This window comes from Ctenopharyngodon idella, chromosome 6 (genome assembly GCF_019924925.1).
Source record: "Ctenopharyngodon idella isolate HZGC_01 chromosome 6, HZGC01, whole genome shotgun sequence".
In the NCBI taxonomy this organism is placed as follows: domain Eukaryota; kingdom Metazoa; phylum Chordata; class Actinopteri; order Cypriniformes; family Xenocyprididae; genus Ctenopharyngodon; species Ctenopharyngodon idella.
The window spans coordinates 11,266,225-11,291,464 of record NC_067225.1 but is presented as its reverse complement, the minus strand read 5'-3'; the positions used below and the strand labels follow the sequence as shown (position 1 = coordinate 11,291,464).

Genomic DNA, 25,240 nt, shown 5'->3' with positions numbered 1-25,240 from the left:
ACTGTTTTAACTTTAGTTAGTGTGTAATGTTGCTGCTTGAGCATAAACAGTATCTGCAAAGTTACGACGCTCAAAGTTCAGTGCAAACGGAGATATTGTCTTTTAAAGAATTCTCTGTTTAAGGCACTACAACAAACAGCTGGTAGGGACTACAACGAGCCTCTTCCCAGGTTGGCGACATCACTAACCCTAGAATTTACATAAACCCCAGCCCCCAAGAACATGCAACAAAGCGGTGAGGCCATGTTACTGCAATACAGTACATAACACAAATGCAATAGCATGTCATAAAAGCAAAATGACAAGTTATAACCGTAATTAAACTAAACTATACCTGTTCTATCTTCATGCAGCATATATTCTCTGGCTCTGTAAGCATCTTACAACAGTTCCCACACGAGCGATTTATAGATTATCATGACAGAATATGCTAATCAATGACTTTAAGATAGTTAACCACACATCAGCTACATAAATTCATCAACTAACCATTCAGAAGTGTCCTGTTGCATTCAAAATGTTGTCACTTCTTTTTGAGTCTCTCCATCATTGTCCGACTCTGTTTTTAACATAAAAGGCTGAACAGTTTCTGACATTTTCAGTGAGTCTGCCTGAGGTAACCTGAGGCGCTGCTAAGTGCTAACACAAGCTCCTGAAACTCCGCCCCCTTTTGAGAGCAGCAGCTCATTTGCATTTAAAGGGACACACACAAAACGTTTTTGCTCACCCTCAAAAAGTGATCAAATTTAACATGCTATAAAAAATTATCTTCACATAAACACTCTGGGGACTTCAGAGACTTATTTTACATCTTGTAAAAGTGGCATTATACCACCCCTTTATGATATTGTTGATGAAATCCAAGAGTTTTTTTTTAATCCCCCATAGAAAGCAACGTAATTACCTTCATTTAAGGTCCAGAAAGGTAGTAAAGACATCGTTAAAATAGTCCATGTGACTACAGTGGTTCAACCTTAATGTTATGAAGTGATGAGAATACTTATTGTGCACAAAAAAACAAAAAACAAAAAAAACAACAACTTTATTAATAAAAACTTAATTATTTTCTCTTCCCTGTCAGTCTTCTATGCAGTTGATGCAGTGAACACAGCTCAGAGCTTCCGTGTTTACGTCCAAACGTACGATGACTTTACTACTTCTCTGGACCTTCTCATTATGTTGCTTTCTATGGGGGATAAAAAAACCTCTCAGATTTCATCAAAAATATCTTAATTTGTGTTCCGAAAGAAGGTCTTACAGGTTTGAAACGACATGATGGTGAGAATTTAATGACAGAAATTTCATTTTTGGGTGAACTAACCCTTTAATAAACAGCAGGGCTGTGCACCTTTTAAAATGTAATACATTTGAATGCATTTTAAATTCAAATTCAGTTCCTTAATTTGAATTGAGGTAGCAAGTAAGAACTAAACCTGAAATTCAAATTCAAATAAATAGTGTTGTTGCATTTAATTTGAAGTAGTCAGCTAAAAGGCATTTAACACTGTGTTAAAACAACCCAATCGCTGGGTTTGTCCATTTCCAACCCAACTTGGGTTGTTTTTAACCCAGCATTTTTTTTTAGAGAGTGTACAGATGAGCCATTTCAGGCAAGTGTTTCCTGTTGGAGAAATTAACTCCATTTGCACAAACAGCTATGTTACACACTAACGGAAAGGTGAAATAAAAAAGCATAATAAATTCTGAATTTCAAACAATGCTAATAAGCAAGCAGTGCTGTCAAGTTCACATAGGGGTCAAAGGGCACTGATGTTAAAGCTCACTCTGGTGGAACCTAAAAATAAGCATCAGTTCAGCAACTTTGAAATGAGATCCCTTGCTGAGGTCAGAGGTCAAACTGTCGTCCACAAAGCCTGCTTTTCAAAGTCACATTTTCAAAACATCCCGGGGCAATACGATCTATATAATTGCCTCGCTCCATCAGAGGGATGCATTCACATAGCCTGGCCTGTTTGTTTAAAGACAACAACTACCTAACTCTCCTGAAAACACATGACTGTTGGGGGTCAGCATTTTAAACCTGCTTTATTGGGACGGAAGACCTCTGAGAATGATCCAGCCCCACACAGTGCAAGAACAACAGACACTACCGTGGATGAACAGAAAAGCAGCAACATTTCTCGCGACACGGTGGCCAGTTTTGTGGGAAGGGGGCGGCCACACACATCTGCTCTGACTGAACATGGTGTAAATACAGCACATTTGCCACCCACCATATGGGGATTGAGTAAAAAAACACTTCAGGGATCCGTAGCGGCCTGTTATCTTCACGGCATGGTCTTTTGTACCATTTGTGAAGATTTGTATGCTGGTCAGTCAGCGACGATGGAGCCGCACTCATTCTGAAAACCTGTTTTGCCTGTTTGTCCCGGTCATTCAGCTAACAGTGAGAAACAAACACTTCCTTAACACGGCTCTCTTCTGCCAAGAGACTGAAATGAAATCCATCGGTCACATCCAGCAAGTGCGCCATGACGTTGGGATGCAGGAAGGGAAGGAGGAGGGAAATGGAAAGCAAGCGCCAGACAAGAACAAATAGGCAATCTCAATCTTACCCTGAGTACTACAAATGACTTCCTTGGCCTCTCCATAAGCCATTCTCAACTGCGGTGCGAAGGACTTTCCCAACAGAGCCTGTCCCTCTGGGGATCATGCTGGCTATCGTCTGATTCTGGGTAAATATGGTGCTCACCTTTCCGCCTCATTACAACTAAATAAACCCACCACATGATCATATCCCAATTACAGACAGCTGATAAAACAGTGTGCTGCCGATTAACTCGCACAGCAAAGACCCTCGGCTCTAATTAGCTGTCTCACAGGCCGGATGTAGGACATGTTGGTCTGCTGAACACATCATACAAGAGTTCAGAATTGCTGATCACATTGTTTATGTGACTGTTTTTCAAGCCGGGAGAGAGTAGAACGTTGTGAAAAAGAAGTAAGCATGCGTTATTATGGAAACTTATTATGGAAATGTAATTTGAAAGAAAACTGAATGTAATGTTTTCAGACACTTAAAGGGTTAGTTCACCCAAAAATGAAAATTCTGTCATTAATTACTCACCCTCATATCGTTCCACACCCGTAAGACCCGTTCATCTTCGGAACACAAATTAAGAAAAATTAAAGTTGTTATTTTGTTTTTTTTTGGTGCACAAAAAGTATTCTCGTCACTTCATAACATTAAGGTTGAAGCACTGTAGTCACATGAACTGTTGTCTTATATATATATATGTCTTAAATATGTCTTTAGTAGCTTTCTGGGCATTGAAAGTGTTAATTATCTTGCTGTCAATGGAGGCCTCACGGAGCCATCGGATTTTATCAAAAATATCTTAATTTGTGTTCTGAAGAAGGTCTTATGAGGATGAGTAATTAATGACAGAAATTTCATTTTTGTAACTGTGTATTCTCTTTAAGTACACTTAAGTAGCCTTTTATTTTATTAACATTATCTGCAAGTGCAGTTTTTAAAAAAATATATTATTAAAATTTGAAGTATACTACAAGTGCACATCTAATACAATTAGTTGCATTACAATTAATAAAAGACATTTCAATAAAAACATTTCACTTAAAATGTCATTATTTAAAGGTACTGTGTTCTGTCAACAGCAGTTTGCTTGATGAATATAACAGATATAACCAACACATGTGAGAGAGACATCGCTATTCATTCACCCATGTCAAATATTTGGGAGGTAAGCTCTGATCTCTGCTTTTCATTACACCTATAAGCTTCATTCCTCAGGAATGCAACCCTTTGCTCCACAGACTGAGCAATGTGACATTTGGAGGAAAATCTTAATGAAAAGAATTAGGCAGCTTTGACTGGGCATATAATTGCTTCCTGCGAGGTTACAGCTGCTAGTTGGCTGAAAATTTTTCAGTCAAAAAGGCATTTCCACATGCACACACACACACACACACACACACACACACACACACACACACGTACATCACACTTTAGCATGTCATACTCTCACTTGCAACATATTTAAGTATTTAGATAGCCAGTATAAATCGTTAACTGCAATATTTGTAACTTTAGTAAAATATATGGTTTGTACAATTGGGCACAGTACAACAGCAGCACTGAAAATAGCACTTATTCTAGGGGTATAAGGGTACATGTATTCATCATGAACCGTACGGTACGGACGTCACAATTCTGTTCATGCAGTTAGACGATGAATACAGTCAGTCACAGGCGATTCACACTCCAATCCAGAAGGGGGCATGCACGGTAATGCAATGCTGTTTGCTAACCGCCACAACAGGAAAAAGCGCAGAAGAATAAAAACAGACAATCTAGAAATGCGTGTAATCTCTCAACCGGTGTTTCAACCGCAGAAAAACATCAATAAAACAGCCTGAGAATAATATCTCACGTAGCATTACATTTACCTCAGGCAAGTCATTTAGTGTCCACAGCATGTTAGTTCACTAGAAAAATGAACTCTAAAGAGGAGTATTTACCTAAATATATGCACTATATTAGCTTATATATTCATTATATTTACTTTACCTGTTAGTAATGTCTTAATTATTTATAGAAATGCACCAATACTAAATTTATTCAACGATACCGATAGCCGATTATACAGAGTGATGTCTGCCGATACCAATAGTTTTTTTTTTTTTGCCTTTTATACCTTCTTTTAAATTAATGATAATTATAATTAATAATTTTTTTATTTTAATTATTATATTTTGAAAGACATGCAAATAAAAACTATTCTCTCCATTTCAGCAACTTGTTTCAGAGTAACTGGTATCAGTTATAAGCACATTACTAATTTCTGAAGATGAAATTAATATTTCTTAACTTCATGAATGTTATTAATTCATATAACTACTATTAATATTGAACATCAAACTGGTTTCTTTGCATTTTCTTTACACTAAGCACAAATGCAGTGCATTTTCCTGCCCTCTTTTGATTGACAGGATATATCTGACCTGACTATTGGCTGGTTTTAAACTATCGGCCGATAGCCAAAAGTGTGAAAATTTGCTTTTACTGGCCAATATACTGGTGCATCTCTAATTATTTAATATGTTTAAATAAATTTGTCATGAAAAAAATTATGACAGTAACTGTGTTTCAAAATATATTTAAAAATTAATTGGAGTAATAATTGAATAATTAGATTTAGAAGTTAATGCAAAACCTGCTTTATGTGCAATTTACATGTTCCCTTTCAGTCGGTCACGTTCGACGTACGTCAGTAGTGACCGACGAATTGGGATATCGCTAGAGAGCCCTATCAGCTTCGAGTGAACTACAACAGGCCAATGAAGTTGGCGTGCGATATTTGCATAATGCGCACCGCCCCCGCCAGGTGGTATAAATAGGGGAGCAGATGCAATCGCACTCTGTCTTTTGCTTCGGAGCCAACCTGTGTGTTCCTGCTATTAGTCTGAGAGTGACTTCGCAAGCCTTTGAAGAGCTTTTGTTCTACAGTGCTGGCTTTATGGCACCTTACAGCGAGGCCGCGAGCTTCCCAGAGTGAGCTTCTCGAGCTGTTATACAGCTCTCAACTGCTGTTTTCACAGCATTATTTGCCCCGTTGGTTTGCGATTTGGGCCGGTTCCTCTGTGTGTGTGACTCAGGGAGTGAAAAGTGTACCTGCAGTCACATCGCGGCTGTTCCCTGTGTGCTTCGGCACAAAGAACAAGAGCTTCTAAAAGAGCTTCACAGACACACTGCGTCTTTTTCAAGACGTCATTCTGTCTGTGCGTTTCTGGAGGCGGTCGTTTCCTATCCTCACTGACGGCCACAATCACTTTCTCTCATGTCTGCTTAGCGTGCTGAGACTGTGTTTGTGGGTGGTTCATATTCTCTTGTAAAAAAAGAGAGCATGCCCACGTCGGCGCGTTGTTCGTCTTGCCTTTCTCGTAAGGGCTTGAGCGCTCAGCGCGCCGTGTGCCGTCGAGCTGCCGGCTGACAGCGCGCGTTGCCATGGCAACCTAGCGCGTTGTTCGGCGCTCTAGATGCGTGGTCGAGACTCGAGTGCCTCAAACGAGGTGGAGTCCCCTCACCTATTCCCCGATCTAGTTTCTCTTTCTGAATCAGAAAAGTACTACTTTTGGTGAATAAGCCAGGGTGACCAGAGGATCACAGTGGGGCATTACCTGCCGAGCCAATCTCCGTGGGCCCCCCACTCCTCTAGCGCATCGCAAACATGCTGTGACTGTGTTCGTGGGTGGTTTATGTTTGGTAAAAACATGGCCACGTCGGCGCTCAGCGCCGTGTGTCGTTCAGTTAGACGACCACGTTCACTCTCTCACATGGCTGGTAGCTTCTGGGTGGATTGCTGGTCCTTCTCATGGGGGACCTAGCATCTTAGTCAGGGCTCCAGCAGAGGATCAGATGTCGACTGCTACATTGGAGAGAGGGTTGTTGGGCTCTGGACATGAAGATGAGGCTGAGCGTCCCACGGTTGTGATGTGCTCATGCTGAATCAGATTCAGAGTTAACGACCATGCTTTCCCGGGCCCCTGGGGGCGTGGTGTGACGCGTACTCGCCTTGCCCCGCCCCCTGTCTTAGCCTGGACGTGCATGAAAAACTTGGCAGTTTAGAAGCCTTTCTTGGTGCCAAATATGGAACACCAAAAGGGTCATATCTGCATTAAGTTTTTTCTCTCTCACTACCCTCTGTGGTGGGGTGGCAGTGCTACGGGCACACCACCTCTGCCCTGCATGGGTCTTGGCCCCCGGCAAGTCTGTGGAAGGCCAAAGCACTCATTGCATATGGGTAGTTCTGAGTCGGGGTTGAGCTACGCATGATGCAAGTCATAGCGCAGGCCCCTGGCCAGACAATGTCTACCATGGTGGTCCGGAAACACCCCTGGCTAGCCTTGCAGAGGTGTGTCATCGTCTAAGTACGCTTTCTCGATGCTCTCATCTCACAAGCTGGCCTAAAATCCAGCCCGCTCAGCCCGCAGCCAAGCCACTTGGCTAGCGAGAAGCGGTCCTGGAGAAACTGGTGACCTGGAGCTGAGGTAAACAGTTCTTCGGGAGACGATGCCCGCATCGCTCCCTCCCCGGAGGAGGGCCGGGTGGAGAATTTTGGTTTGTTCCGCCGCTGGCTCTCCGGAGACCAGCGGTGCCCACGGAGTAGAACTGTTTTCTGACCCTCCAGGTCCCAAGAGGGCGCGGCTGGCAGTGCGCGAGGCCCCACCTCGCCACTCTCAGCCCCCTCTCACTTCGCCAGCAGGTCCCAGTGTGTTGGTTGAGGCCGCCTCCCATGTGCCGTCTCCCATTCACACTGCCACCTTGCAGAGTCTGACCACACTACGGGCCGCTATGCCGTCCGAGTCGGGTCCAGCACTCTACCTCGCTGCCCCACGCCCGGTACGTCTGTGGTCCATTTGGTCCCGCTGGTTCGGTGTCTGGAAGCCTGGCTAGCGCTTTCCAGCCCGTCCCGCTGGCTCATTTGTACCATCAGACTCGGCTATGCGATTCAGTTCGCCCGGCGTCCCCCGGTGTTCAGGGGTGTCCATTACACTCGCGTGTCCCTGGACAATGCACCTGTTCTCTGGGCGGAGATTGCTGTCCTCCTGGCGAAGGATGCAGTCGAGCCGGTCCCTCCAGCCGATTTGAAGTCAGGGTTCTCCAGCCCCTACTTCATTGTACCCAAGAAGGGCGGTGGGCTACGGCCAATCCTGGATCTGCGTGTCCTGAATCGGTCCCTTCTCAGGCTGCCGTTCAAGATGCTTATGCAGAAGTGCATTTTCAAATGCATCCGTCCCCAGGATTGGTTTGCAGCGATCGACCTGAAGGACGCGTACTTTCATGTCTCGATTCTGCCTCGTCACAGACTCCTACGGTTTGCGTTCGAGGGTCGGGCATGTCAGTACAAAGTCCTACCCTTCGGGCTGGCCCTGTCGCCCCGCGTCTTTACGAAGGTTGCGGAGGCGGCCATTGTTCCGCTCAAGGAACAGGGCGTTCGCATCTCAACTACCTCGACGACTGGCTCATCCTGGCCAGCTCGTGGGAGCAGTTGTGCGAACACAGGGACATGGTGTTAGCTCACCTCAGTCGGTTGGGTCTTCGGGTCAACTGGGACAAGAGCAAACTCTCCCCCGGGCAGAGGATCTCTTATCTCAGTAGGGAACTGGATTCGGTCGCCTGGACCGCGCGCCTCTCCGAGGAGCGCGTCCAGTCAGTGTTGACCTGCCTGAGTACGCTCAAGCGCAGGACAGCGGCCCCACTGAAACTCTTTCAGAGGCTCCTGGGGCATATGGCATCCGCAGCCGCAGTCACGCCGCTCGGATTGCTTCATATGAGGCCGCTTCAACACTGGCTCCGCGGCCGGATCCCGAGATGGGCGTGGCAGCGCGGTACGTTCCGTGTCCCCGTGACACCGAACTGCCGTCGCACCCTCACCAAGTGGTCAGACTCTTCGTTCCTGCGGGCTGGAGTTCCCCTCGAACAAGTGTCCAGGCATGCTGTGGTCCACACAGATGCCTCTGCCACGGTGTGGGGGGCCACGTACAACGGGCATGCAGCATCGGGTCTGTGGACGGGGCCCCAACTGCATTGGCATATCAATTGCCTCGAGTTGCTAGCAGTACGTCTTGCACTGGGCCGCTTCCAGGAGCTGTTGACAGACAAGCACGTACTGGTCCGCTCGGACAACACTGCGGCCGTTGCGTACATCAACCATCAGGGTGGTCTACGCTCCCGCCGTATGTCGCAACTCGCCCGCCATCTCTTGCTATGGAGTCAGAAGCATCTGAGGTCGCTTCGTGCCATTCACGCCCCAGGCGTGCTCAACCGTGCAGCCGACGAGCTCTCACGGCAGCCTCCGCTTCCGGGCGAATGGTGACTCCGTCCCCAGGTGGTCCAGCTGATCTGGCAGCGCTTTGGCGAGGCACAGATAGATCTGTTCGCCTCCCGGAGACTGCCCACTGCCAGTTCTATTCCCTGACCGGCGGCACGCTCGGCATGGATGCCCTGGCAATCAGCTGGCCCCGGGGCCTACGCAAATATGCGTTTCCCCCAGTGAGCCTTCTCGCACAGCTCCTGTGCAAAGTCAGGGAGGACGAGGAGCAGGTCTTGTTAGTGGCTCCATACTGGCCCACTCGGACCTGGTTCTCGGACCTTACGCTCCTCGTGACAGCACCTCCCTGGCCCATTCCTCTGAGGAAGGACCTCCTGACTCAGAGACGGGGCACCCTCTGGCACCCGCGTCCCCACCTGTGGAAACTCCATGTGTGGTCCCTGGACGGGACGCGGAGGTTCTGAGTGATCTCCCGCAAGCGGTCGCAGACACCATCACTTCCGCTAGAGCTCCTTCTACGAGGAACCTCTATGCGCTGAAGTGGAACCTATTCGTCGAATGGTGTTCCTCTCAACCAGAGCGAGAGGACCCCCGATCATGTTCGGTCAGAACCGTGCTTTCCTTTCTGCAAGAGGGCCTGGAGCGAAGGCTGTCTCCCTCCACCCTCAAGGTGTATGTTGCCGCTGTCGCCGCACATCACTATGCAGTTGATGGTAAATCGCTAGGGAAGCACGATCTGATCGTCAGGTTCTTGAGGGGGGCGAGGAGACTAATCCTCCCTGGCCCCCCTCTGTACCCTCTTGGGATCTGACCCTGGTTCTTACATCTCTCCGGGGTCGTCCCTTCGAGCCTTTGCAATCAGTCGAGTTAAAAGTACTGTCCTAAAGACCGTCCTCCTGGTTGCATTGGCCTCGCTCAAGAGGGTAGGGGACCTGCACGCATTTTCGGTTGACGAATCGTGCCTGGAATTCGGGCCCGGTGACTCTCACGTTATCCTGAGACCCCGGCCTGGATATGTGCCCAAGGTTCCTACCACTCCCTTTCGAGATCAGGTAGTGAACCTGCAAGCGCTGCCTTCGGAGGAGGCAGACCCAGCCCTAGCTTTGCTCTCTCCCGTCCACGCTCTGCGCCTGTACGTGGACAGAACGCGAAGCTTTAGGACCTCAGATCAGCTCTTTGTCTGTTACGGAGGCCAGCAGAAGGGAAAGGCTGTCTCCAAGCAGAGGATGGCCCACTGGATAGTGGACGCCATCGCCCTGGCGTATGAGTCCCAGGGCGTGCCTTGCCCGCTCAGGTTGAGAGCCCACTACACCAGAGGAGTGGCCTCTTCCTGGGCGCTGGCGCACGGCTCCTCGCTGACAGATATCTGTAGAGCTGCGGGCTGGGCGACACCTAACACGTTCGCTAGATTCTATAGCCTTCGTGTAGAACCGGTATCTTCCCGTGTACTCGCTTCCACCAGCCGGTAGACGCGAAGAGCCCGTTCTAGTGTCGGCTTGCAATGCCACTCCCGCCCCCTGGGCCGGATACGTGCATCCTTTTTACTCCAATCGAGTTCCCCGCTTGGCGAACCCTGTCGAGTTCCTCCGCCTCCCCCTTCGGCTCGGACATTGCGGAGTGTCTGATGCCAGGCCAAACCTCCGTCACCGACGTTGACGTTTGGCTGTCGTGACCCCTCCACGTGAGCGGTCCCATGTGTGTATTTGTCCACGGTCAACTCCCTACGGCGAGCCCGTGTCTTTCCCTAGCAGAGCCAGCTCTGCTGTCACCTGTCAGATGAGTCTCCCCCCTACCCAGGTGGAGCCATCCCAGGGACTCCATATGCGTACTGCCCACGGCCAGTCCATATGTGTACTCTCCACGTAAATTCCTCCCCTACAGGTGGGTAGTGGTCTCCGCAGCGTCCCCTACGGGTTCGCTTCCCCAGTGTAGTCTAGTTTACTTAGTGGGTATATCGGAACAGCAGTAGACTCTCTCGGCGTAAGCTCGCCCCCTTCCCCGTCCCACTGGTGCGCCGGGTGGCTAGAGCTTGCGCTGGGCACTGGAAGGGGTTCATACTGTGGCGCTTTATTTGGGATCCCAATTCGTCGGTCACTACTGACGTACGTCGAACGTGACCGACTGAAAGGGAACGTCTCGGTTACGTATGTAACCCTCGTTCCCTGAAGGAGGGAACGGAGACGTACGTCCCGTCGCCACAGTTGCTGTACCCTCGCTGTAGTGCAGACTAGGTTGTCTCCTCAGCGAAAAACAGAGTGCGATTGCATCTGCTCCCCTATTTATACCACCTGGCGGGGGCGGTGCGCATTATGCAAATATCGCACGCCAACTTCATTGGCCTGTTGTAGTTCACTCGAAGCTGATAGGGCTCTCTAGCGATATCCCAATTCGTCGGTCACTACTGACGTACGTCTCCGTTCCCTCCTTCAGGGAACGAGGGTTACATACGTAACCGAGACGTTTTTTAGTGTTGATTATTATATCAAAAAATAAATAGCAACTGAATTTAATAATTTGGGCTCTGTTGTTAATTCTAACCTTTAATATCATAGTAATGTGCAAGAAGGGGTTTCCTGTGTATAGTTTACAGCATTAGCTGAGATAGGATAAGAAAATGTTAAATATTATTATAACTGAGAGAGTCACAATTTGTTGAACAAACCAGTTTAATAAAAAAAAAAAAAGAAGAAAAAAGAAGCAATTTTACTGAACCGTCATGTTTGTGTACCGTTACACCCCTAATAAATTAAATATTATATTATATAAAATTATATAGTATATTTGAAATGTTCTATGCACATAGTGTTTTATCTGCTCACTGTAAAAAAATAAATACATTTTTAAAAATGTACCTAAATAATAGGTGCTAAAATAGCAAAATAAGACTGTCCAGCTACAATAGCAGCAACAAAATGAATAATAATACAAAACAACAGTACTTTAACCTCAGTATATAGTAGGCTACCTCTATGAAAAGCTTCACAGCTGCATACAGTGTAGTATAAAGCCTGCAACAGTATACATGCCAATGCACCGCAGCTGTTTCCCAGTAGCTGCAGTTCAAGTTGCAGTGCAGCTGTCAGTCAAACCAGTTGTTCTACTGATCTGAAGTACTATTGAAAGGTTTACTTGTATTGCACAGGCCAAAACATGAGCCTGATAGACTTGTTCTCAAGCCACTTCTTTGTTGTCTTTGCAGTGTGGGCAGGAGCATTGTCTTGTTGAAAAATAACATCTGATCATTCCTCTTTAGATAACGACTTTTCATTTGTGGGAATCAAGCCATTCTGCAAAATTCTCCTGTACTCCAAAGCATTAAATGACTTTTCACGGTGAAGTAGCTCACCAATAGCAGCAGCTGAAAAGCCTCCCCACACAATGACACCTCTTCCTACATGCTTCACAGTGCTAGAGATGCATTTATTATTATATTTCTCAGCAGATTTTTGAAGACACCAATCTGGAGCATCACCATGCAACTCGATTCATCACTCCACATACAATTTCCCATAAAACTTCATTCTGTCTTCTGTTTTTAATGCTTTTCGAGGAGTGCATTTGCTTACATTTTGCTCATTTCCCGACCAATAATTTGTGGTTAAGACAACTAAACGCTTAGCGTTTAGTCATTTTGGGCTTGGCCCATTTAGGAGTGTAGTACAATCACAAGTTTTACTACAGTTAATTTCTATAAGGGAGCGATAAAGACCTGCAACTGACGTGACTTGACGTCAACTCATGTCTTGTGATGAATACATGTGCTGAGAACAGAGAGAACTTTAGCAGATGTGATGTGGGTGATGCGCTTTAGTGAACCTCTATGTTCTATAAAGAATGATAGATTCATTCAGAGTTACAAGCCAAACACACAGCTGTGAGATAAATGTGAGATTCAGTGACGTTTTCCCTATCAGATCTTGACTTTAAAAGACACCTCAGACCTCCCTCGGGTAACAGGAACTAAATGAGTCTGTTATAGCTGGACTGGAAGAAAAGAAACTTAACAATCTGTGGCTGACCCTATAGATGGTTTGTAATGGACCGGACCAGAGCTAAAAAGGAGTTGCTCATGGTAATTCCCCACTGGTGTGTAATGAACAGTGCAGTTTGTTGATGGAAGTTCTCTAATCACTGAACACAGGCAACAGAGCAGGATGTTGTCATAGCAATCTATCCTGGAAATGCTAGAATGACATGTTTAGAATAGGTTTTTGCAGACCTCTGGTTCACCTGCTCCCTACTGGCACAAACAGACATGCACAAAATCATTCAAATAGTTTCGGAAGATCTAAGATCTAGCTCTCTACCCTGTCTTCATGGATCACTGAAACACAGAAGTGCAGTCCAGTCTTCTCATTTCCTGTTGAGAGACCTTAAACCCCTACACAAACAGGAAGTAGTGTCTCAGTCATTAACATGCTTGTCTTGTCAAGAGGTTTCAGGGGTGACTTGATTGATTTGCTGCTCTACAGGTTGAGTTATGGCTCCTAAACACACTGTCCTCACACACTGCAGAACAAGACCCAAACCCCAAACCTAAACATGATTGTAATAGGAAAAAAAAAAAAAAACTAGAAAAGTTGTATGTTTTTTGTACAATCCAAAGTCGTACTACATTATATGATTTTGCCATCTCATACAGTTCATCATTATTGTCTGCTGGCTACATTTTTGGTTTAGTTGACGTTTATAGCCTTAGGGCTAGATTTACTAAACAGGGCAAATTAGCGTGAGAGCACAATTTATTTATTATTTATTGCCATAACAACCTGGTTGTCTGGAATTTTTCTTGGTGAGCTCATCCACAGTTATGACACTGAGACAAAAACAAGCACATACATACATACATAGATACATATATATCCCAAGAGTTACAAAGAATGAAATACTGATGCAAAAATACCAGAAGAGTTAAGAGCATGATTTAAAAAAAGGGCAGATGTGAATGGAAAGTTCTGCACGTGATTTAAGACATCCTTTTTTCATGAGGTAAATAATGGTGCAAATACCAGTAAATTGACTAGCGCAAACCTTAGTAAATCATCTTGCGTGATTCATTTAAATACTCTCCTCCCATAAATTTTGTGTCTGAAAGGGAAACTCCTACAAATGCATATGCAATAAGGTCAGCCACAAAAACAACTCAGTCCGCGCCTTTTCAGCGCTAATTTTGCACTGCGTGTCTTTAGTAAATCCTGACAGTAGTTTTTTAACGCCAAAATAGGGTTTGCGCTGGTGCAAGGTAAATCTGGCCCTTAGTGTCATGTGTGCTACCCTTATTTTATTTTGTCTTTGGGTTTATGATATTGTACACCATCTACATTAATACTGGCCGAGTAGTGGATTTATGAAAAGGTCACTTATGATGAACTTTGATTCATCGTGTGTTGTTTTGTTTGTTATGGTGGTTATATATATTTAGGTACAAAGAATATTTTAGTACTTAAAGGGTTAGTTCACCCAAAAATTTTAATTTAATTTAGCCTTTCATTCACATATAAGCATTCATCAACTCACACATTAGTTATGGCAAACAGAAGCTCAAGCGTGTTTGCTTGATGTGTGAGAACCAATGAGGTTCATTCTCATGTTACGCAGCCCATTTGAGCTTCAGCAAGAACCAATGAGGTTCATTCTCGTGTTACGCAACATGTTTGAGCTTCAGCAAGAACCAATAAGGTTTGTCTCGCGCATCAAGCAGGTTCGGTTGAGCTTCCATTCATGTTCGCTGATCAATGTTTATATGTAAATAAAAGCCTAAATTCAATCTGTTCATCATATAAAGCGATTGTGTCTCTTCAGATAATTTGGACTCAACCACTCAATTCATATGGATTAGATCGATGTTTTTATGAACTTTTTAAAGCGTCAAAGTGGTAGTTGCATGTACTGTCAATGGAGGGACAGAAATCTCAGATTTCATTAAAAATATCTTCATTTGTGTTTTCCAAAGATGAACGAAAGTCTTTGGAACAACATGAAGGTGAGTAAATGATGACAGAATTTTCATTTTTGGGTGAACTAAACCTTTGAAGTATGTTAGTTTACTCTGTCTCAGAGGTATTAACACTATGTCAGTTAATGGTTTAAACAGTTATGAATTGTAAAATACAAGCATCTAAATGCCTCCAGTAATGCATGAAACACTTTTTACAGTGAATGTCTGGCAAAAACAGCTGCCAGTTATTTACTGTACAGTATTTTTTTAGAGTGCACACTTGTTTGGAGAGAACTGGATGAACAGCTCTCACTTCACAAACAAATGTAGTTAGATATACGGCCTGTGAAAACTGTCCTTGCCATGAAACCAAGGCAACTGGGGAGTTGACAGACGACTGCTGTTGATTATAGAACGAGGAGGAGCTGGACTTCAATGTGGCGTCAAGAGACTCGGTTTTAATGAGAGGGCTAGAAAACGTATCTGTAGTCACAAAAGAAGGGGGAAGGAGAAAGACGTAGAGAGAGAGAGAGGAAAGGAAAGAGGCTCCATGTGGGGTGGGGAACCATCTGGACCGGTCTTGACCTGAGAACTGACATGGCCCTATCATTATTGGTTACTTAGACGTATTCCAGACACATCTCATGTCACAACTGTGATGAAAGCTCACTCGCTCATTGACCTCACACAAACACTGTTGACATTGTTGAGCATTAGTCATTTGGTCAGGGAAATGCTGCATAAATTATCGATGACAGACTGCACCCCTTCACCGTCATTTCCCACTTACCTTTGTACAGTTTGGCTCCCTCGACTACCGTAGGAAGGAAATTACTGGGAGTCATCTTCCATCCCATCTCTTCCTCCTGCAAAACAGACAGTTAGTATCAAGGTGTGTCCTTCATAAGCACAGCATTACCGTTTTCCTGTAAATGAACTTTACATGGTGAACAAGGAAAGTTCTCTGAAATAATTTAAGCTGAGACTGAGATTCCACATGTGTGATCAAAGCTCTTCCCAGGGCGAGGTGCTTGCATGCTGCTCTGGAGCGGGGTCACCCTCAGCACTGGCATTTTAATGATGTGAATACACAGCGGGGGCTGAACGCGATGCTGCGAGTATGATTTACGGCGCCTCCTGTTTTGCTTTCTCTCAACCAGGGGTCGCACATTAAAAGTAAATCAACGTCCTCACATACTCACGCGAATGTTTGCCTTGCGTGTCACAAGCACACACTCAGATCGCAGAATGTGTCTGCTCAGGAGCAGAGCTTTTCAGAAGGAATAAGCCAAATGGAGGCTGTATATTTTATGGGCTGTCTTCCTTTAAACACATTTCTCCATTAGCAACTAATGACCCCCAAAAGAGACAGAAATCCATCGGAAAATATGAAAGGCCCTTAAGTGCCTGGGAGCAGTGATTTATGATTATTCATTTGGCATTAGACAGAACTTCCAAATGGATCTAGCAGCTTATATCAAAGAACCCTGTGTCCAGGGTTTAGGAGTAAAATGAATTCATGTGCCAGGTTTAATATAATTTAGCTCCAATTGAATTTGTCAGGTAATATGCAACAGCCTATATGGCAAAAAAATATATAATTTTTAAATATATTTCAAAAAATATATTGCTAATACAGCTTTTAAATGTACTTACAAATGTATTTTGATATGTTTTAGTTACTTATATTTTTAGTCATATTTAATATATATTTTCAATCTGTATCATCCAAAATGTATTTAAAAAATAAATTTAGCTTTTGTATTTTAAGATAAGATATTTTCTTGTAACACTTTACAGTAAGTTTCCATTTGTTAAGATTAGTTAACTGGATTATGTAACATGAACTAACATTGAAAAGTACTTATAATCATTTATTAATCTTAGTTAATGTTAAAGGGTTAGTTCACCCAAAAATGAAAATTCTGTCATTAATTACTCCCCCTCATGTCGTTCCACACCCGTAAGACCTTTGTTCACCTTCAGAACGCAAATTAAGATATTTTTGATAAAATCTGATGGCTCAGTGAGGCCTCCATTGACAGCAAGATAATAAACAGTTTCAATGCCCAGAAAGCTACTAAAGACATATTTAAAACAGTTCATGTGACTACAGTGGTTCAACCTTAATGTTATGAAGCAACGAGAATACTTTTTGTGCGCCAAAAAAAACAAAATAATGACTTTATTCAACAATATCTAGTGATGGGCGATCTCAAAACACTGCTTCATGAAGCTTTATGAATCTTTTGTTTCAAATCAGTGATTCAGAGCACCAAAGTCACGATTGATTTTAGTAAATGAGGCTTTGTTATGTCATAAGTGTTTCGAAATTTCAATGGTTCACCACTGGGGGGCGTGACTTTGGCAGTTTGATACACGCTCTGAACCACTGATTCAAAACAAAAGATTCGTAAAGCTTCGAAGCTTCATGAAGCAGTGTTTTGAAATCGCCCATCACTAGATATTGTTGAATAAAGTCATTATTTTGTTTTTTTGGCGCACAAAAAGTATTCTCGTCGCTTCATAACATTAAGGTTGAACCACTGTAGTCACATGAACTGTTTTAAATACGTCTTTAGTAGCTTTCTGGGCATTGAAAGTGTTAATTATCTTGCTGTCAATGGAGGCCTCACTGAGCCATCGGATTTTATGAAAAATATCTTAATTTGTGTTCTGAAGATGAACGAAGGTCTTACAGGTGTGGAACAGCATGAGGGTGAGTAATTAATGACAGATGTTTCATTTTTGGGTGAACTAACCATTTAATTTCAACATTTACTAATAAATTATAAAAACCAAACGCTGCACCTGTTAATATTATTTCATAGGCCCAAGCTAATATTAACTAACAATGAACAGTTGTATTTTTATACTTTTATTAACTAATGTTGAAAAAGATGAAAAAATATGATAACAAATGTTAAGGCCATTGTTCGTTAATGTTATTTCATGCATTAACTAACGTTAGCATCTTAAAGTACATTTTTTTATATATATATTTTGGCCTTTTAACAAAATATGTATTAAATTTGATTATATTTCCTGAAATATATTTCCTTAAGTCACACTGTTTCCAGCATATATTTCAAATATATTTCACCATATGGTAAGCATTGGTGGAATATATTAAATATTTACTAATCACAAATTTATAAACATTCTTCTATTTGTAAACTATGTATATTTGGTACTGCCTTCTTTTTTATTTCTTTAACAAGGAGCCTTTGAGTGGCACTTGGAAATTTAAACTAGGCCAACATAAGAGCTCTGACAAAAATTCCTTAATTAACTATTGAAAGGTTCAGCTTTCAGACAGGATGTGAGCATTTGAAAAAGGTCAGATTGGTCTTTCGGCCTCATTGTGAGCAGATATCAGCGGTTTGGCTCTCCAATGAGGATTACAGGTGCTCTTATGATGAAGGAAAGCCTGAACAAAGGCTCCATTCTAGATCTCCGGAACGCAGCCAATCAGTGTGAGCGGGCATTTTTATCGCTTGACTGCCTCACAGTAACCACTGGTCAGCATATGATGTTCAGAGGTCAGATCAGAGAACTTAAAACCTCACGTGAACCTAAATCGACTTAAAGGATTAGTTCACTTCAGAATTAAAATTTCCTGATAATTTACTCACCCCCATGTCATCCAAGATGTTCATGTATTTCTTTCTTCAGTCAAAAAGAAATTAAGGAGGAAAACATTCCAGGATTTTTCTCCATATAGTGGACTTCAACAGTGGGTTGAAGGTCCAAATGTCAGTTTCAGTGCAGCTTCAAAGAGCTCTACACGATCCCAGACGAGGAATAAGAGTCTTATCTAGAGAAACCATCGGTCATTTTCTAAAAAATAAACAATTATATATATTTTTAACCACAAAAGCTCTTCTTGCACTGCTCTGCGATGCGATCATCACGTTGGAAAGGTCACGCGTGATGTAGGCGGAAGTACCGAGCAAGTGTTTACAAAGCGAACGTGCAAAGACTAAGTCAAACGGCCTCTACAAATAAGGTAAAACAACGATCTAAGACGAATTTGAAGTTGGAGGAGAAAATAAGATATTTACCACAGTACTTCTGCCTACGTCACGCGTGACCTTTCCAACGTGATTATGTCATGCGTGGCAGTGCAAAATGAGCATTTGTGGTTAAAAAGTATATACATTTTTATTTTTTTAGAAAATGACCGATGGTTTCTCTAGATAAGACTCTTATTCCTCGTCTGGGATCATGTAGAGCTCTTTGAAGCTGCGCTGAAACTGACATTTGGACCTTCAACCCGTTGAACCCCAGTGAAGTCCATGCATCTATGAAAGACTGCTGTCTGCCACGCCTAAGCTTTAATAAATCATCAGTCCAGTTTATCTTAAAATCTTTGTTAAAGTAAAATGTCGGAACACAGGAAATCTGGACGTCATAGTAGAGAAAACAGAACCTCTATCTATGCTAAACAAGAGGAAGAGTTGAGAATAGGGAGAGCAAGAGGTTATCAAGGATAGTTGATGGAACACAGAAGGAATGCCTTGATGAAATCACAGATATTTCCTGAGACCATGGATGAGTTTAACAAACTCACAATTCCTCAACTTAATCTACCCTGAACATAACACATGCAGGAATATTCACAATGTGTAATTATGCATGAGAATATGAGTGTATGGAGTACGTTAAATGTCTTTTCTAAGATGGAACATTGCGAGTGCTGGAGTGAAATGTCATAATTCTCTCATCTATGACTCTTTTAACTTAATAGTAAAACTTCAGGCCTTCTCACCTAAGGGAAATCTGTAAACTCCCTAACACAGATGTTGATATGAATGCCTGCAAACCTGCTTTCATGCAAAAAAGCCTATAGGTTAGATGTCTTATTGCATCCTAGTCTTGTTACAAGGCCAAGGAAACACTAAGCCAAGTGATTTTTCTTTAAAACCCGCTCTGTAATCAAATTATCCACCTAAAGTCAGCTCAACCAATGAAGTGTCGTTCATTGTGTGTGGGCCTGACCACAGAGTTCATCGGAGTCACTAGACACTCAAATATGTGCAACATCAGCTGATTTAATTCTGCAGATACAGACACTTTAAAAAGCCTTTATTGATTTCTGTGCAACTGTGATACGGTGTTATGAAGACCCAACCTTACCTCTGTATCTCCTTTCCCTTTTTTTCCTTTCATCTTCCCTTTTTTCTCTTTCTTTTTCCCTTTTTTGGCCTTATCTTCTTTTGATTTTTTCTTCTTCTCCCTCTCTTCTTCTTTAGCAGCAAATTCAGCAGCGACCTTCAAAACATTACGTAAACATTATTGAAACAAAATTTTATTCTGCATCTGAAAAGAACAGTATCAAGAAGCAGTACACATCTGAAATGAAATAATATTTCTTAGTAAAAGTACAGTATTGGGTCTGTAATTGTAATTCTGAATGGATTTAATGGAGTGATTGGATTAATAACCTGCTCTGGTGTCTTCTGAGCAAATATGGATGCAGATCCTCCATCTTCAGGGCTTGGGAAGTCAGGGAACTTCCCGGTAGCATCTCTGAAACACAAAACAGTAGCTATATATATATATATATATATATATATTTAACTAAAAAAAGATAACAGTTGAAAACAGTTGAAATTTCAAATTTCTCTCCCTTTTTTTTTCAGATTTCCCTCCCAAAACTGAAAATATATGGGAAGAACTCTGTGTGAGAAAAACAATTTTCTTAAGATTTTTTAAAGATGAGGTAAGGCAGACTTCATGTCTGTGTGAACATATAGATAAACAAAGCAGATCGCGTGAACAAAGGCAAATCAATCACATTTGAACTGTGAACTTCACACATGGGGAGGATACATTAGCCAGGTCCAGCGCTGACTCTCAGGGGAGCGGGGCAGGTTTAGAATAACAGGGTAAATGTGTCAGTCAGGGCCCAGCCTGAGCTCTCTGCTCTAGCTAACTCAATCAGTAGCACACAACTCAAACTCACTTCCAGTGTGGTAGCACATGCTGAAAGCTCTACTACTGTAATGCAGAGGTATTGGATTTCATCTAAATCTGCTTAACTAAAATAGATTCACTTCATTTTAACTTTTTATAAACTGAACATATTTATTCAAATACTTCAATGAAAGGACTGTACAGTTAAACTGTTCATTAGTTTCTCGGATATACCTCAGTGTAGAGTGCATTAGTGCCTGTCCACTTTGTCAGTTCCATTCAGTTTTCCATTTGGATTTCAAAAAAAGTCTATATTAAAGCATTATAAGCCATGAACCCAGCCAACCAGCTAAGAGGTGAATCATAGCATTACAAACTTTTATTTGAAGCAAAAAAGTATTTGAAAATCAGAAAAAAGACAAAGGCACAAGACTGTGTACTTAAAGGGTTAGTTCACCCAAAAATGAAAATAATGTCATTTATTACTCACCCTCATGTCGTTCCACACCTGTAACACCTTCAGATATTTTTGGTGCGCCAAAAAAACAAAATAACGACTTATATAGTGATGGCCGATTTCAAAACACTGCTTCAGGAAGCTTCGGAGCGTTATGAATCAGTGTGTCGAATCATGATTCGGATCGCGTGTCAAACCGCCAAACAGCTGAAATCACGTGACTTTGGCGCTCCGAACTGCGGATTCGACACGCTGATTTATAACGCTTTGAAGCTTCATGAAGCAGTGTTTTGAAATCGGCCATCACTATATAAGTCGTTATTTTGTTTTTTTTTGGCGCACCAAAAATATTCTTGTCGCTTTATAATATTAATATTGAACCACTGTACTCACATGAACTGATTTAAATATGTTTTTAGTACATTAATGGATCTTGAGAGAGGAAATGTCATTGATAGCCTCACTGAGCCATCGGATTTCAACAAAAATATCTTAATTTGTGTTCCGAAGATTAACGAAGGTCGTATGGGTGTGGAACGACATGAGGGTGAGTAATTAATGACACTATTTTCATTTTTGGGTGAACTAACCCTTTAACGGCTATAGTAAGAGAAAGAACTACAATCCCATGAAGCATTGCAAATGACATAATCGAATTAAAATGACGGCTAAATTTAAAAGTATTCATTTAAAGTTGTTGATTACATCTATAGAAATGTTTTTTAAGTGTATTACAAAAATATGCATATAAATGCACATATTTAAGTATTTTGACAGCATAGCGAGACTCAATTACGTGATTACCTCGCCGCGACACTCTAATTGGTGGATTTTTTTTTGTACAGAATCATGGGTAATGTAGTTTTTCACCACAAATTCAACTGTAAAAAACAATCATTTTCAAAATAAGATGAAATAATGCGAACGGATGGCTTTAACAAAATCATATCCGATTAATTCTGTATTCTGGTACTGTTCGCGTGTCGGTCAAAAATGACCCCTTTTTTTTTATTTCAATGAAATGATTGTACTATATTTTAGTTTGATAATATTTTTTATTTACTATTTTGTATTTTTAGGGGATTATGGTACTAAATTATATTCATGCAGTAGTTATAATGCTTTGGAGCACAAACATAAGTTTTGTCTATTTTTAAAGATGACACTTGGCAGATTATTGCTGAAGTGAAAAAAGTTTTAAAAAGTGAACTTGAAAAAGTTATAAAATTTTCAATTTATTGTTATGAAGAATGCACAAAAATACCATTTTCAATTTTTATATGAAATATATAATTTCCAAAACATATTTTCCTCAAAGCCATAAATCTAAACAAGTTGTGTTCCAAATTTGAGGCTGATATCTCAAAAAATGAGCTTTCAGTAAGAATTTGTTTGTGTGCAGTACCAAACGCTTCCACTAGATGAAATTCGTCTCCCATTTATTTCCAATGCGAACAATACAAGCACGACTATTTTTTTCAGGACCACCTTTTCGAATCATGTCCATGATTTTTTTTTTTTTTTCCCCACACAGCCAGTGCCAAAACCTTTACCAAGTTTCGTACCATTCTGATGAAGTAAAAAACATAACATAGCAGCAGACGGTGAAACGTTATCATTAAAAATCAATTTATCTATGAGGAAAATGAATTAAGTTTTAATTCTGGAACCCGACTGCTGGACTGAAAATGTAATAATGGCGAGACGTGTATATGTTTTACAGCATATGTCTGACTGGCTGCTCAAATACTCCGCCTTCACCTCTTCAGCACATGGAAACCACGCCAACATACTTCACCTTGCGGGTCCTGACCCGGGATCCCATACATCCCTTATACAACCAGCAGGGACCCAGCAAGGTCACTGGAAGGGGCCAGAGAAAGGGGCTGCTAAACGGAGACAAAGCTACTGAACACCCCCCCACCACATTGTGTTGTCCAACTGAGATGACTTATGACTGTTGTCTCGGCATTAATGGGCAGCAGCATGCATTGGCAGGCCGTAAATCAGGCTGGAATGCACTAATCAGCCCAGTCTCACTCTACACCGTACACACTTGAAAATAGCACATGCATTAGGTAAGCATAAACAGCCCTGGGTAAAAGTGACCATCTCTATGACTGCTTACATTCCAGCCTCCGCACAAAAGGAAGAGACGAAGGACCAGGAATGTTCTTTGCAATTAGAGTGGAATAATGGGTTGAGTGGATGGAGAAAAGCAAGGAAAAGCTCTTGTGAGTGTGGAAGCAAATTAACAGATTATCTAAAGGAGACGTTGGCTAAGGGGAAGTCTGAGTGGTAGAAGCTTACATAGAGGTGATTAGTTCCAGAAAAGGTAACTGAGGGAATGCTGAGGAACAAAAAGTCTTTATTTCATAAGTGGGAAAATATTATTGAATTTTTTGCTGCAGTTACTTATACCTCTCCGTGATATCTTTTAAATATCTAGTTTATGTGCCAAGTTCCTATAAATGTACTCTTTTTATCCATATTGGCTTCGTATGGTTTTGAAAAACTTTAATATCATTTTCACAAAAAAAGTTTCAATTTAATGACTATAAAAATTGTCATGTGGTGTAACCATCACGTAAAAAGTAATAACATATTTTCCTTACTGAATACGTGTATAAATATTTTTCAAGATAGAAAAGTATTTTTCACCATCGTCAATGATTAATTTTATTACTTTTTTTGGGGAGTCACACCACATAATGTTAAATTATCAGAATTTTTAAGAGACTTATTGACCTTTACATAGTATTTTCACTATGATATCATTTCCTATTTTATGTTTTTTTATTCTGCATGTTGGTTTGACCACATGTCTTCATTGTTTGCTCCAAATGACTTTGATTTTGTAGTCAAAAGTTTTTTTTTTTTTTTTTTAAATATTAATGTGTAGTTGTTTTTTTGAATATTATATATATATATATTATCCCTACGAAATAATAATAAAAGATTATGATGAACTACTTAACAAGAGTTTCTTTTCAAAACTTTTATTATTTTATATCAACAAAGTTTTTTTTGGTAACACTTTAGTATAGGGTACACATATAAACTATGACTTTTGCCTCAATAAACTCCTAATTTACTGCTTATTAATAGTTAGTAAGGTAGTTGTTAAGTTTAGGTATTGGGTAGGATTAAGAATGTAGAATAAGGTCATGCAGAATAAGGCATTAATATGTGCTTAATAAATACTAATAAATAGCCAATATCCTAGTAATATGCATGCTAATAAGCAACCAGGTAAAAGACCCTAAAATAAAGTGTTACCTTTTTTTTTTTTTGCAGAAATTGAATACATTATCATCATAGATGAATTGTATATATGTATGCATTATTACTGCATAATTTATTTCTGAATAAATTAATAGATAGGACAAAATATTAGAATCATGTTTGACCCATCTATCATCTTTTATGTATTTTTTAGCTAAAATGTAATCCAATTTAAAAACTGTGATTTTTGTGTATGGCTTACCGACAGTCAATAAACCACTGCCGTATTTGTTCTTGCAGGCTTTCTTTAATATCTGGGCCATCCACAGATCGCACTGACTCTTTGATGTTGACAAGTGCCCTCTGGTACTCAGCCTCATGCTCCTCCTGCATGCCATGCCTCCTGCTTTCCACCTGCTGGGCATGCAGTCGGGCAGGGCCGGGTGTCGGTTGCTGGGCTGGTATCTGGAAACGGCATGAGGAGACAGGAGATGAAAAAACTGTCAATGAAGGGAAAAAAGAATGTGGTTTGACCAAAAATAGCAGAAGATATGTACAAAACAACAAATGCATGAAGAGACTTGCTTTTCATGAACAGTACATTCCCAGCTAACAGAAATATATTCTAAGAAAGTTTTGCTAACATTCCCTTTAAGGTATGAAAACATTATTTCTTTTAAAAAATGTGGTAACACTTTATAATAACTTTCATTAATAAATCATTAACAAACATTATAAAACACTTAATGGATCATTAGTTAATATTCAATTAGCTAGAAATATAATATGCTTTTTAATGTTTACTAATGAACTTATTAAACACTACATAATGAATAATAGATCATTATTTAATGTAAATTAAAATGCTTATAAATGTCATTAAAC

General features: G+C 41.5%; 1 protein-coding gene and 1 long non-coding RNA gene across 2 annotated transcripts in view; both read right to left on the bottom strand.

Annotated features, from left to right (window-relative positions):
• LOC127513925 (uncharacterized) overlaps positions 1–25,240 on the bottom strand; it is a 757,994-nt gene that overhangs the window by 568,391 nt on the left and 164,363 nt on the right. The gene's annotated exons all lie outside the window — the stretch shown is intronic.
• Positions 1–25,240, bottom strand: part of iqca1 (IQ motif containing with AAA domain 1) — a 59,835-nt gene that overhangs the window by 25,258 nt on the left and 9,337 nt on the right. The window contains exons 6-9 of the mRNA XM_051896074.1: positions 24,618–24,820; positions 20,202–20,286; positions 19,894–20,028; positions 15,545–15,620 (exon numbers count right to left, since the gene is read on the bottom strand). Of these exons, the coding sequence (XP_051752034.1) occupies positions 15,545–15,620; positions 19,894–20,028; positions 20,202–20,286; positions 24,618–24,820 (499 nt within the window). The remainder of the gene's footprint in view (positions 1–15,544; positions 15,621–19,893; positions 20,029–20,201; positions 20,287–24,617; positions 24,821–25,240) is intronic.